The following is a 15,100-nucleotide window of genomic DNA, read 5'->3' on the forward strand; positions in this document are numbered from 1 at the left end:
GATCTGTGAAGAATGCCAGCATTATTTCAGAGGGCATTAGCAAAATGATATTTTTGCTTTTAAAAAGTTTTGTTTATCCCCTTCTGCAGAATCTGTTATAAACCTTTAAAAACCTGCTGAAGGGTTGGTTTTTTTTCCCTGACATTAACATAATTGGGGTTCTAGTTGCTTGCAGGGAATGAAAGCAGCAGTTGGTGTTGGTAATTGGTTTTTTGGTGAACTGGTGGCTTGATCCTCCCGTGTCACCCATAATTGTGGGCACCAAGAAAGCACGAGAGTCTTGTGGCCCATGGCTTTTTGTTTACTGCCTCTGTGTCAGAACTTTTAAAATGCCACGTGTCATTTGCATAAGAGATGAGGCTCTGCCATTTCTGCTTGCAGAAGCAAAGCAGTGCAAGATGCAGGGTTTCAGACAAGATGTTAATTTTCAGTGTGTGCGTGCACTCCCAAGGCTCAACTTGTGGCTCAAACTGTTTTGTTCCCTGCACTGACTCAGTGGCATCTGTTCTGAGGTCTGTTGATGCAGGGGGCGAAGTGCAGATTAGAAACTGAACTTTCCTTCCCTGGAGAGTTCCTTGAAGAGCTGACAAGGATGGTTCTGTCAGGGGAAAAGGATCCTGACTCTCAGGGAGAATTTTTGGAGGGACACTGGCTGCTGTTGGCCCTAGTGATGGGCAACTCCAGCCACTGTATCTGGTCAAATCAAGTCAAAACTCAATTTACAAACTTCCAAGTAATTTTAAAGGAAAATTATGAATCTATTTAATAATTCCCTCCCTGATGAAATACAGTTGACCTAAGTCTTGCCTTCTAGAGACTAAGATTTGATTAATTTAGGGGAAATCTTTTAATCTGGTGGTCTATTCTATAGATGCACTTATGGAAAAATGTTGAAATGTGAATTTCATCTACCAGAGTAGATCAGAGAAGACAACTGTGTGTTGGTGGAGTGAAAGGGCTTCTCTTTACCAAGCTACTTGTTTAAAATGCTTGTCTTAGTTTCTCGGTTCTTTCCTTGGTGTTGCTGCTTTGGTTTTGGTCTTGACTGACCTCTGGAAATTATAGTTTTTAGCCTTGTTCTTTTGATCTCATTAGCACACTGTTGTGTGTGAGAGTGGATTCCCTTTAATTTGATTTTTGTGCCTATCAATAACACGTGCTGGCCCAGGCTCTGAGGTTCTGTTGTTCCTGGCAGTGCTGCTGTGAGATAGGGGCAATTATCCCCTGGTTTATTCCAAACTGCAGAGCAGGTTGTCAGAACACAGAGTCACAACTCCAAGTACAGTAATTTTACGATTATATGCCGCACCATTTTGACTAAAATTTTGGTCTGAACCCAAAGTGTGGCTTATAATCAGGTCCAGCTTATATATGGACAAAGAATGAAAAGTTGCTGTTTTAGTTTGGAGGACAGGTGTCTGCTGAGAAAGGCAGGAGCTTCTCTTTGAAATGGAGAATGTAAACCCCCTCCCTCCAAATTATTATAGTTTTGAAATTAAGAGGCTTTCAGGCAAAGATATGGGAATTAGGGATAACAGTTCTTTACTAGGGAAATTAAAATAGAAATGCAGTACTACAAAGAAACAAACCCCAAACCCTGACACAGTCAGAGTACAACCTGACACCCATCAGGCAGGGTGTTGGCAGCAGTCCCATTCCATGGTGGCTGCATCCTCCTGCAGTGACAGATGTGGCTCAGTTGGAGCAGTGCTCCTGTACAAGGTGCAGTTTCCCTCCGGAGCTCCAGTGGTGATGTGGAGAAATCCGGTTTTCCTCTGGAGTCCAGTGGAGAAAGGGGCTCCCTTAGTGTCCCAAAACCTCTGTTTTTATCTTGGTAAGAAATGTTGGGCTCTTCCCCCTGGCTGGAGCAACTCCCAATGGGATGCAGTAATTTTATCAGTCCCACAGTGGGACTCAATGGCCATTAGCAGAAAATGACTGGCTGGAGGAAGGATGGGTTGTGAAAAGATAAAGAACAATGCCCTGCCTGGTTTCAATGGATGGCCCATTAGCAGAATATCTCCCACAGAGATCAGGATCACTGCCCCCACCCTCAACAGATGGTGATAGAACAGATACCTTTTATCACACTCTGTATTGTAACGTGTGGCTTATAATCAGGTGTGGCTTATAATCGTGAAATTACTGTACATGTTGAGATGGGTGTTCTTTGCTTTTTGCACTGTTGGGAGGGCAGCAGTGGGAGAGGAAAAGGCAACAAACCCATCAGAGCCATCCCTCAGAATAATCTGCTGCTGAGTTGAAGTTTTTTGTGCACTGCGAGCAGCTGCAGGTGATGGAAGCTTCAGTGCAGTGAGGTTTTTATGCGAGGCCACACTCAGTCTGGGTTGAGTTCTGAAGGAGGAAGGATGGCTGTGGTGTTGGGGAGATGACTGAATGCCAGGCAGCTGCTAACTCCAAATATTTTCCAGAGCTGGGCTTTCAGGTGGTGTAGAGCTGGGTTTACTGGTAGCCCCCTCCCAGGACACTGTTGTGTGCAGTGTCCAAAACCAGTCAGCTTTCAGAAGTACCTGCTGAGGGGGGAAGCTGCAGTGATGTTTTGATTAATTCAACACCTTTTCTCTTTAGCAACCAGAATGTCCCTCTTGTCAGGAGGCTACACACCATGACTTTTGAGTATAGAAACTGCTGAACAAGTGCAGAAAGGCATTTGTGCACTGGCTCTTGTAACACAGGGATAAATTGCAGAAAAGAAGTCTCAGCTGCCAGTGCTGCAGCACACTGGTCCTGCTGGGCAGGAAATTATGTTTTACATTCTAGAAATAAGACATTCTAAATACTTTCAGATGTTAAGCTGTTCATCTAATTAAGACAGCTAAATGTTCATGGCTTTTTTTCCTCTCTAAAAAGTTGAAATCCAAGAAGAATCTGTAAATGGTTTATGATTTCCTCAGGGGATTGACGCATTGTCCTTTGGAAATGTAACACTGTTAGAAATCTTTAATTGCTGTGTAATCCTCAAAGGAATCACACAAAGGGAAGTATCAGGATTACACTTGTCAGGCTTTTGTTCTTTATCAGTATTAATGTTATCAGGCAGCTCCAAAACCAGCTGAATGTCACTGCACCCTCCACATCAAGGCTGCTTTGCTCCTTTTTTAAACATGTGAATATTTGCCAGTTCCTTGCATTTTTTTGTAATTTTGTCAAACCATGGCAACTTCATTTGATGAAGCTGTAAGATACCACAAAGCTTTTTCAGGTGAATTCAGATTACTGCCACCTCAGGCACACTGTGCACAGACTGTAGTTGAGGGAATTGGGGGTGGATGAGGCTCAGGAACAGAGCTTGAAGACATGACCCTGGAAAGGGTTGTTCTCTTTTTGTCTTTTCCTCTCTCTCTTGGTAATACATTACTAAAAATTATTTCCCTTGCAGCATCTTAGGTGTGAACTTTTATTTAAAGCAATCAACAAAAGCAAAGCCAGAAAAATTCAAATCATCCAGTGGAACCCCCAAACAGCAAAGCCTCCCAGTATCTGCCAGCCCCAAAGGGAGGCAGAGGAAGCCCTGAGGAACGAGTTCACATTTGCACTGCTGAATTAGTGTCAGAATGAAATGAGAGGCTGTGTCTGATTTCCAAGCCCATCATGAGAATGTTTTTGTTAAATCACTGATCTGAGCCATCTGAGTGAACCTTGATTTCCTACAAACACCTTCCCTGAGTGAAGCTGCTGAGTGCTATTTTTCAGATTCTTTACAGCTATTTCTTTTTATCAACAGCAATTTCTCTTTTATCTGTATTTGCCTCAAGTTCTAAACAGCTGCTGAAGGTCAGAGATCACCTACAACTGCAAATTCTTGTGGTGCAGCTCAGTGTTCTGGCTGGCTGGCAACACCAGCATGGCTTGGACAGGATCTGGCATTAAATTATCTGTATTTGTGTTGTGGGAGAAACCCATTTGGCTGTGGAGCTGCCTCAGGTATCACTGCTGAGTGCTTTATGTGCTTGATGTCCTGGGCCACGTTCTCTTTAGAGAATCTCAGGAGCCCTGATGACAGACAGGGATGGTTTTGTGACCTGCTGGGTTCCAACAGGGAATTTCATGCATTGGTCTGTCATTCCTTAGGATATTTTGTGTCTCCCCTCTGCTTCCAGCTGAACTCTCTTGTGATAATTCCAGCTATCAGCTCACTCTTGATACACCTCCTGATCCCCTGCAGGACAGCTTTTTATTTCCCTTGCCTCCTGCTCCTTTCTCCCTTCCATTTTGAGGGATGCCACATTGGAACTAGGCTGGCTGGGGAACAGCAAAGGTGATATTACATCCCCTTCAACCCTGACAAATGCACAAGGCCATCAACAGCAAAAGAAATTTTTGTTTTCCTTGATTGCAATTTTTTTTCTTTTTTTTTTTTTTTTTGCAAACTTCATTAAATTAAAGCCACTGAAAGAGAGAAAGATAAAAGTGATCCTTGTCATCACCAGCAGAATGCTTGGATGACAGTGAGTAGTGGGAGCAGAGTCCAGTGGAGGTGACAGGAAGGATTTTTGGGGGAAGAGTCAGCAGTGCAGAGTGGGGAAGGGTCCCTGATAAAGTTCCAGCCATTTTGGGACTCCTGTGTAAAGCTGGGTCAAAAGCAATTAAATCTCTCCCTTCTAGGATGTATCTGAGCAGCTCATCATGGGTTGTTCTCTCTTTCTCTGTTCTGGAAGTTCAGGTATAGTTCACCCAAAGAGGAGCAACCTGCCCAGGGCATTGCCCTTGCAGATCCTCTTCCAGCAGCCTGGAGAAATGTGATGGCTTTGGTGGGTGTTTGGTGTTGGCTTCTGAAACTGTTTTTGGTGGTGTTTTGCCTGTAATGTTGGATTTAGGGCAGCAAAACATGCATGAAACTTCAAATCTTTTTTTATAGCCACACGTACACAAGGAGTAAAACTTAAACAGAGGAGGCTGGGCTTCTACCAATTCCCTTCCTAGCTTTAATCTTCCTCTTTTTTGTCTCTTAATGACATTCACTGCTGCAACAGGACTGTCATTGCACTGCTACAAAGTGCAGGCTCAGTCCTTTGGGGAGAACCTGTGGCCTGACTCCATCTGCCCTAATTACAAAACATAGCAAGCTCAGCCTTATTTAATTTTTTACCTGTATTTTAGACCTACTCTTGCATGTACAGATACACAAGACTTCCATGCCTGAGTGTGTGTAAGCCTTTCATGGTTTTTTAATACGTTTATCTATTTAAAAAATGAGAGAGGGAGGTTTGGATTCTTCTTTGCACACAGCAGAAGGGCTGGATGTCCTCAGTCACGGGGTTAACTTGGCACACAGAAGATTGCAGAAGGTGGTTGTTAGAACAACTTTGAAGAGTACATGGTGTTCTGAGTTCATCCACTGGCACTGCTCCCACAAATAGCATCGATTTGCAGTTTGTCTGGTTGCTCTTCCCACTCATTCACTGCTTCCAGCAGTGTCTCCTCCTTTGTCCTTTTCTGATACAAACAAGTTGATATTTCAGGTCCTTCTGAGCTGGGGCTGGAGCAGACACTGCTGGGATGAGCATCCTCTGCTGCTCCAGGTGCAGATGAGCTGGAAAAAGGTCTGAGGGTTCATGTTTAATCCAGAAAAAATCAATGTTCCATGTAGTGTTTGGTTGCCCTTTGTGTAACATGGGTGATGTTGCCTCACTGGCTCCAGTTGCAGCAGCAGCAGCAGGTGCTGCCCTGGTCTGGACAAAGACACTGCTGTGACAACCCACAGGTGGCCTTTTGTGCTCCTCCAGTGCTGGTGTTTGCCTTGAGATGCAGGTGTGCTGTACCTGTATTTATGTGTGTGATACCTGTCAGCTCCCTCCCTGCTGGCCCTGACCCAGAGCCTCCTGAGCCAGCAGCAGGTGTCAGTGTTGGTGTTCCTTCTCCTGATCCCTCCTTGGGTCTGTGGCCTTTCCCCCCTGTCCTTTGTGTCCTTTCCCCCCTATCCTTTGTGTCCTTTCCCCCCTGTCCTTGTGTCCTTTCCCCCCTGTCCTTGTGTCCTTTCCCCCCTGTCCTTGTGTCCCCCTCTGAGCTGGTCTTTCCCCCTCAGGATGAGCTCATGGCTTTGTGTAGAGCCTGGCCTGCTCTGGGCTGAGTGTTTCAGGATGGAGTGAGGAGTTTTGGCAGATGCTGTCTCCAGAGGGGAGGTGGGTGTCTGTGCACCCCCAGTGTCACCCAGCTGTGCCTGACAGGCCCTGCCTGGTCCTGGTGGGAGCCCCTGGGCTGAAGAAGAGACAATAGAAGTATCAGGATAATTGCCAGACAGGGATTGTGGCTGTTTTGGAGGAGAATTTGGAAAGTGAAGAGTTCAAGCTATACAATTTAATAATCCTTGACATCCTGACCTGCTTCCCAGGGTCTCCTTGTGGCTGGTGCTTTCACCTGTGTGCTCTTACACAAGGGTTCCCAAAAGATTGCTGCTTTTTGTGAGTTGGCAGCAAGGAAAAATCAATGGGAGAGGAAGAAATATGATGTGTGAGAGGATGACAGGTTCTGGGTTGGATCTGTGGCCATAATGAAGAGGAACTGAAGGCAGTGTATTACAGAATGGATGGGATGGGAAGGCACAGCAAGAGCCACTGGTGTAAATGTGTTCCTGGCTGGAGGCTGGGCAGAACAGGCCTGTGGCTCTGAACATTTGCACTGGACATGTCTCCTCATGCACTAGATCTGCTTGAAATCTCACTTGGAAAGAAATAATCTCCACAAGAAACTACTTGGAAATAATTTGCATTTTTAGTGGCTGCTGACTGTGAGGAAAAGTCACCCAACAGTTTGTTAAACTGAGGCTGAGTTTGTTTGGAGAAGCAACATTTTCCTGCCAGCAAATCAACAAGCCCCAGTTTGCTCCAGGAAGTCTCAGAGAAGCCTGAGCAGGAGAATAACTGTGCTCATCACACTGGGGCTGTGCATACACCAAAAGTTAAGCAAGTAAAGTGATTTCTTGAGTGCATCTCAGGAAGGAATTTGTACTTAGAACAACTCTCAGAATTTCTCATTTGCTAGTTTTCGTTTCCCAGCTGTGTAATTTGGAAATCTGTAAAGAATTGTCAGGAATGACTGTTGGAAATGAAGTCAAAAGGGGTTGTGATAGTATAAATTGCTTTTCCCCTCCCTGTAAAAGATTTACAGCAAAATTTTACTTCAGAAAGAATTTGTAAGGCAGGGTTTTGAATCATGTGCATGGTATGGGATGGAGACAGCAAAACCTGGTTCTGTCACTGTTTAATAGTGAACTAAGAGAAGGTGTGAGAATCATGGAATTCCACACTGGTTTGGGTTTAAAAGGACCTTAAAGCTCATCCAGTTCCATCCCTCTGCCCCTTCCATTGATTGCTCAAAACCCTTCCCTGCCAGAATTCACTGGAACAGTACAAAGAGCACAGGTCTGGTTTTAGGGTTTTTTGGGGGGGATGTTGGGATGTTTTTATTTGTTTTATTTAAGTGTTAGGAACAACAGAACCACAACAATGCAGGAGTGCCCTCACCCATGGCCATATCCTGGTTAGTTACAAGAGGCACAGAGTGTGTGGAAATGGTTCTGTGCTTTCTGATTCAAATTATTCCAGTGTTTGAGACACTATTCTTGTGCAATTCCCCCAAATTAGAGAGAGTGGAAGTAAAGGCAGTGATGGATTTCAGAGGGTGGGCTGGAGATAGAGAGGGATTTTGAGGAGCCAAGGGGTCGACCTTGGAGGCAGGAGGGTGGTGAAGGGAATATTCAGCATTTTTGTAGGGCTGCTGAAATAAGGCACAGCAGGATTTCAGGGAGATGCAGTTCCAAGTGAAATTAGCTCTGCAGTGTGGGCTTGCTGAGTTTATTGTATAGAGAAAACCAATCAACACCAGATAATGAGATGGCAAAGAGAAGAGCAGCAGGCAGAGCAGAGGATGGGGTGGGCTCAGCAGTCAGGGAACTCCAGGAAAACCAGGAAAAACAATGATGGCAAATGCAGGAAAACTGAAAGAGAAGCCCAGAAATGGGCAGTGAGGTGGAACTTATTTAGAGGCTTGTTAGGAAGGAGGAGGAGGAATGGATGTGACATGAGAAGAACAGAGATGTACAATTGCCTGGAGCAAGAAAAGGGTTGTGTTGGCTTGGGTTGCAGGAGAAATGGGAGAGATTCCACTGGTTCTTTTTTGCACTGGAGCAAATGCTGTGGCTGTGTTCATGCTGGTGTGGATGAGTGATGCTAATGGTATTCTGGGAGGGAGCTCTAGGAAGAACCTTGGGTGATTATGAAACCAAGTATATAAATAAACACTTCCCCCAGTCAGGTCCAATAAGATCTGGAAGATAATAATGCTATTTCTTGAAACATTGGGTTATTAATGTTATTGTGGAGGTGGTTTTGTGTTGTTTGCTGCAGCTGTGATGGGTGATCAGAATGTTAAATTTCCCTTTTTGTGACCAAGGAAATAATGCTACAGTCTTCTGATCACAAATAGATTTTGTTCATTTTGAAGTTAAAGCTAGATCTGAGTCTTGTACTTTAACACACCTGGAAAAAGAAGAAAACCTGTTCAAAAGGTTTCACTGGGCAGAGGAGTCCAAGGATTTTAATGTGGTTTAAGATAAAAATTATTTTAAATTCTCATATGGCATGAGACTTCTGTTTTTTCCTAAGCAAGAGGAAAAATATCTGAATCTCTGAACAGTTGATATCTCAAATGGTTTATTAAAAAAATACAAAGTAAGAAAGTGTTATTTTCAGGGGAAAACTGGAACTTGATGTTAGAATGATTTTGATCTCCAAAGGAGACAGAAATATCCAAAACCAAATGGGTTTGGCAGATTTCCATGTGCAGGAAATGTGGAACCAGTGCAAAACAGGGTCTAAAACCTTTTAGGTTTTAGGAAGAGGGGAGAATATGGTGAAAGTTGAGAATCATCCTGCAGATAATCCAAATGAGAATCCTCACACTCCAGTGAAGAGGAATTATTTCATTAATTATTGACTCCCTGAATTATTTGGGTGGGAAAAGCCCTTAAAGCACATCCCACTCCTGCCATGGGCACCTCCCAGGCTGCTCCAGCCCCAATGTCCAGCCTGGCCTTGGACACTGCCAGGGATCCAGGGGCAGCCACAGCTGCTCTGGGATAATTGATAAGGGAATAGCAGGGATTTTTAATAAATAGAGAGATTTGGAACTCAGAGGGTTATACCCAAGAGGAAAGCACAGTTTGAATTTCCTTCTGTGCAATGGCTGGGACCCAGGTATTTTCCAAGCTGGAATACTGGGGTTTATTAAATGAAAATATCAAAGACCTCCATAGTACCTGTGTGTAAGAACATCCAAGATCCAATTTCTGTAATCACTTGGGAATTGCAGTCAGCACTTGCAGGGGTCTCTGGGACTGGTGCTGTTGCACATCTGGATATTTGAGTGGCTCTTTGGGAAGGAGGTTTGGAAAAGGTGTCCCTGTGCCCTCTGCTCTGTCAAAAAGACAAAGTTACACTTGGGAGCTAAAAAACCCTCCCTGAGGCTGTGTTTAAAGTTAAAATTTAATTGCCTTTTCTACAAATTTACAAATTTCATCTTTTCTGAAAGGCTCAGGAGCCCCTTGGAGCACAGTTGATTTTATGCACTCATATATCACAGAAATTGAGGCAAAGGATCTCAGACGGTTCCAGCGTTTTTCTTCTTGATACAAATTAAACTCAGTCAGGAGGTGCCTGGCTGAGAGGAAAGGTTTTATTTTAACAACTGAAACTCTTAACCTGCTTTCAGGAGGAGGAAGGTAAATTACAGAGCCAAGAACCTGTGATAAAAAGCTGGTAATAGGGGAGGGAGATAAAAGAGAATATCTTATATAGCCCTTTGGGGAGCTTTAAGAGGGTTTGTTTCTCCATAAATGTATGTACAAAGATGATTCTTTTTTTTTTGCCCTTCTATATAATTAGTTTAAAATGTGATGACAGAACAAAACATCCCTGGTACCTGAGCAAAAAAACAAAGGCTGGGGCTTGCAAAATGAAGGTGCTTTAAATTTCCCTGTGCAGTTTTCAATGCAGAGCAGTTGGTGCTGGTGAAATTCAAGTTAATATTGGCAAGTTCATCTCAGTTTTCTGGACTAATGGCAAGTTTTTGAGCTCAAGATGTTCTGGTTGCTAGATGAACTACTTTGTGAACATGGAACCTTCCAAGGAGGGCTCTTGGTGGAAGTGGGATCACTGTGCTGTGTGTTTTGCACAAGGCATTATTATTATTATTATTATTTATTTATCTGGTGCTCATTTTGTGTACCTGAGCCCATAGTACTGTGAGGAATTAATTGCCTCTGTTGAAATTTGCTGTCAATATAAGCTTTGAAAAAAATCCTGAAAAAAAGCCCCAAAAATCAAACAAATAAAACCATCAACCCCCCAACCTCTAAACAACTCAAACAGCTCTAAGCTGATTTGTTATTTATTTCTTTTTATAGTGGAAAATTAAAAATGCAAAGTCATCTTCACTTTAATTCAAAATGTGAGGAAATTGCAGTTAGGGAGGGATTTTTCTGTTTGTGTTTTACCCTCAGTAATTAAATCTGCTACAGTGACAACCATGTTTGTAAATGGCTGATCTATGGATTTCAAACCCAATAAATGTTGTCTGCAGCTGAACTCCCAAAATGGAGCACCAGGCTGTTCCTAGGCAATTAAAGGTTGTAGCTCCAGTGCCTCTCCTGGCAGGATAAGTCACTGGCCATGGGCAGAGACTTCACCAGGGAATTGGATTCCTGCATTTCCAAACAACATCAGAGACAGTGGCAAGTTTGGGGCAGCAGCTGCATTTTGCTTTTCTTACCCCAGGTTGATTTATATGGTGGCAGATTCTCTTCATAAAGGAGAAAATCTTTGTATTCACTCTTGTCACTCTCTTTGTGTCAGCATCTTCTTTATACTTCTGCTGTCAGTAAAATAGATGGTTCTAGGTGAAATAATTGGGTACTGGTCAGGGAGGTGTGTTCTGCTGTAGATTTTCCTTGTCTGACCTGTTGGGACACGACCCTGAGTGACTTCTCCAGGGAACCTGCTTGAGCAGGGAGGTGGAACTGGATGAGCTCCAGTGCTCCCTTCCAGCCTGGACCTTTCAGGCATTCCTGTTTATACACAGGCAAACAAAAAAAAAAAAAAAGAAAAAAAAGAAAAAAAAAGAAAAAGCTATACTTGGTTTTGGCCCAAATGTGCTAATTTGTCCCTAGAATCCCAGGCTGGTTTGGGTTGGAAGGGACCTGCAAGCTCATCTTGTTACCACCCCCTGAAAGGGTAGGGACTCCTTTCACCACCCCAGATTGATCTCATCCCTTTCTTGAACATTTAGGAAGTCTCAGTTATGTCAAGGTCATTGGCATTCAGCTTCCAGAGGTAAAATGGAAGTGTTTCAGGGTGGTATTGAGGCAGGAGGGAGCAGCAGAGAAATGGGGTTTTCCTGGCTCTTAGCTGGCTTCATCACCATCAGCACTGAGGGGGGAAAAGCTCTTGGGGTTGTTGAGGTGCTGAGTTCACTCTGGTAGTTGTTCTGGCAGCTCCCTCAAAGCAGCTCAGACTAAACTTTCCCTCTGGGGCTGTGGGTTCAGTTTCTGTGAGAAACTGCAGAGGGTGTGCCTGAGAGATTGGGGGTGCAGAGAGGTTGTGGCAGCTGTGGTGCCCTGGGTGAGACCCCTGGGACAGGCAGGGTTGTCTGTGGGAGCAGCAGTGGTTCTTGGTGTGAAAAATGAGGTTCACTTTCCTGGTAGATTTAAAAGGTTTGATAAAAGACAATAAGAGACAAACAATAAAGCAAAAGGTTATATGGCCAAGTGCTTGACATTCAGCCAAGAGCACACCTTAACCCAGAAAACACTTCTTTAAATGCATCAACCTGTTGCAGATTTGTAGCTCATCATGCATTATTCAAAATCACCCCCCCAAACTATAAATCTTTTTTTTTCTTCCCTTGTGGCTCCTTCTCGTCAGCACACTCCCTGATAATGGAGATCAATAAATTCCTTCCCTGGAGTTCTGGTGTTCATCACCCCTGTCTTCATCCAGATAAGATAATCCAAGATTGTGAAGAATTTCCTAATTATCTTTTTGCTATTCTCTGAGTTAGTTCATGAACAAAAGCTTTTTACATCACCATGTTATAGCCCCAAAACTATAGATTTATCACACCACTATTTCTAAGCTTTGTTAATAGCAGAACTAAAAGAAGCTATATCCATACCACAAAGTTTTCCAACATTATACATACAGCATTCACTTTAATATTTGTGAAAAGCCAATAATATAATATGTTCTTATACCATTGGGAAGCTCTTGGTGCTGAGTTTGCTGTTGGATTGTGCCCTGTCCCTGATGCTGTGTGCCTGTGCTGTTTGCTGCAGGTGGAAGCCCTGACCCACCAGCCCAGAGCCACCACGGTGCACGCCGTGCGCGACTCGGAGCTCGCCAAGCTCCCCGAGGGGGCCCTGATCTCCATCAAACGCAAATTCCCCCAGGTAAGGCAATTCAAAGCATTTTCCTGTCTCTCTCCAGGATGTCTGAGAGGCTCAGACTCCCCTGGATGCTCTGGGTTTTCTGTGTGATTGATGCATTCTGAGAAAACATCGCGTGCTCCTCGTCTGCCTGAGCGGATCCAGCCCAGACTTCAGCAGCTTTCCCTGCTCTGTCCTCAATCAATGGGAGCAGTTTTTATTGCAGGGCTACTTTGTGTATCTGGGAGGAGTTCTGCTTAAATGCAGGATGTTAGCAAAGTGGAAATCACTTAGTGCTACTGATGGGAAATGGAAGTTTGGCTTCTAAAATCCCTGATGGGAAATGGAAGTTTGGCTTCTAAAATCCCTTTAAAAATGTTATTAATTCCTCCTCCTCCTGGGGCTCCGAGTCCACCCTTGGTTCTCTGGGCTTTTATTTCCAGAGCTTTGATGTTTGGGGGTTGGTTTCCCTCTTCCTGCCATTTTAGGTTGTCAATCCTCATTCTGCAATTGCCAGATCTGTCTGTGTCCTGAAGACTCTGATTGCTCCCTTTGAATCCATCAGCTCATCCATCTTCTTTAATTCACTTGACATTATATCTTTCTCCTGCAAATTTGGAGACTGACGGACTTGAAATTTAATTCTTTTGTCCCTAAGTGCATCAGGGACATTATACTAAGCACTAAATCATTGCACTGGCCTTACAGGCAATTCTTTAATGCTGTTACTTCAAATTATTTCTGATTTTTCATTTTGCTGTCTTGAAGACCTAGACTTTTTTTAAACCAGATTTCTTTTAAAATCCTGCAAAAAATAATAAGCCTAATTTAAATACTTATATTCTCTTGCTTTCCTAGTGCCTGTAATATTTTTTTTGACTATACAATATAAAACCTCCATTCAGGCATCTTCATAGTACCAAAACTGTGGAGTTTTGTCTGTGTTATTGCCAGGAGAATTTAATTATGGCAATAAGTGTTCAGAATTTATGTCAGTGAAAAATAATCTTCCTGGTTTCCCTGTGAGGATTATTTTGGCTGAAGTGTTTCTGAGCTTCTCTTGGGGATTATTAAGGTATTTCTGGTCCCTGGAGCTCACTTGAACAGACCTGTGAGTTTACTCCTCTCCATTTAATGTGATTCCATGCCCAGGTTCATGAACTGGGAGCTCACTACAGAACTCCCCACACTCTTGGGGACATCCCAAACATGTGACATCCACTCTGGAGCTGCTGTCCACCATCAGTGTCCTTGTGGCTGATCCAGGAGGGAGGGAATGACCCAGGCAGGATTCAAACCCACCTTTCTGCTTTAAATGTAACTGCTAAACATACAGATTTTAAATTTCCAGTGTCACAGACTGGTTTGGGTTGGAAGGAACCATAAAATTTACCCTATTCCACCCCCTCCATGGGCAGGGAACCTTCCCCCTGGTTGCTCCAAGCCCATCCAGCCTGGCCTAAACACTGAGCAATGCCTTGAGCAGTGCTCTGCACTAGGGCTGGGTTCTAATTTTGCCTCTTTATCTGGGACAGAAATTTATTTCAGTGTCTTTTCTCTCTTCCCTTTCTGCCAGCTGGCAGAGCTGTTTTCCCCTGAACAGTGATCTCTGTGGAGCTGTGAATCTCTTTGCTTTGCAGCTAAAATTGAGCTTGAGTGGTACATTTATAGCACAATTCAAAACATTTATTTGTAATAGAATTTAAATGTCTTCCCATGTCTGAAGGGTACAGCCCATCAGCCACAAATTCCTGACCTTTTTCAGTATGGAATCACTTTTTTCTAGACTTGCCTGTAATCTGGCTAATTAGTTGCAATGAAACAAAATTCTAAAATAGATGTTTTAAGGAAATGTGTTGCAACACAGGTTGTTAGAAAGACACATTTGTGCTGCTGTTTGAGGTCTCTAAAATCTAAGTAGATGTTAAACTGTTATAAAAAAGTGAGAACTTGCATTTTTTCTATGGGATTGTTTTAGAACCCCACCAGAAATAGAAAGGAACACAAGATAGACTTTATGTAGGTGATTTATGCAGTTAATGCCTTCAGTCTTAAAAACTTAAGGTAAAATATTTTAATAGTATTTCAGAGTCTTTGTGTGTTCTCTTTTTTGTCTGTTAAGTCCATGATGGGAAGGAACTTCAAAGCCCCTCCAGTGCCACCCCTCCCACTGTCCCAGGCTACTCCAGCCCCAATGTCCAGCCTGGCCTTGGGCACTGCCAGGGATCCAGGGGCAGCCACAGCTGCTCTGGGCACCCTGTGCCAGCCCTGCCCACCCTGCCAGGGAACAATTCCTGCCCAATATCCCATCCAGCCCTGCCCTTCCCTGTGTGCTGTCCCTCCATCCCTTGTCCCCAGTCCCTCTCCAGCTCTCCTGGAGCCCCTTTAGGCACTGGAAAGCCACACTGAGCTCACCCCAAAGCTTCTCCTCTCCAGGTGAACAATCCCAGCTGTCCCAGCCTTTCCTCCCAGCAGAGCTGCTCCATCCTCTGATCCCCCTGGTGCCTCCTCTGGACTCTCCAGCAGCTCCAGCTCCCTCCTGTGCTGGTTCCAGGGCTGGGGCAGCTCTGCAGGTGGGGTCTCACCTGAGCCCAGGGGCAGAGGGACAGAATCCCCCCTGCCCTGCTACCCACTCTGCTTTGGATGCAGGTAAGAGAGGAA

The 15,100-nt window shown here is 44.1% G+C and overlaps 1 protein-coding gene across 2 annotated transcripts in view; it reads left to right on the forward strand.

The window, feature by feature from the left end:
- PNPLA7 (patatin like phospholipase domain containing 7) overlaps positions 1 to 15,100 on the forward strand; it is a 127,740-nt gene that overhangs the window by 41,812 nt on the left and 70,828 nt on the right. For both annotated transcript variants that reach the window (XM_033077574.2, XM_033077575.2), the window contains exon 20: positions 12,350 to 12,463. In XM_033077574.2, the coding sequence (XP_032933465.1) occupies positions 12,350 to 12,463 (114 nt within the window). The remainder of the gene's footprint in view (positions 1 to 12,349; positions 12,464 to 15,100) is intronic.

Source organism: Catharus ustulatus, chromosome 21, assembly GCF_009819885.2.
Source record: "Catharus ustulatus isolate bCatUst1 chromosome 21, bCatUst1.pri.v2, whole genome shotgun sequence".
NCBI classification, from domain to species: Eukaryota; Metazoa; Chordata; class Aves; order Passeriformes; family Turdidae; genus Catharus; species Catharus ustulatus.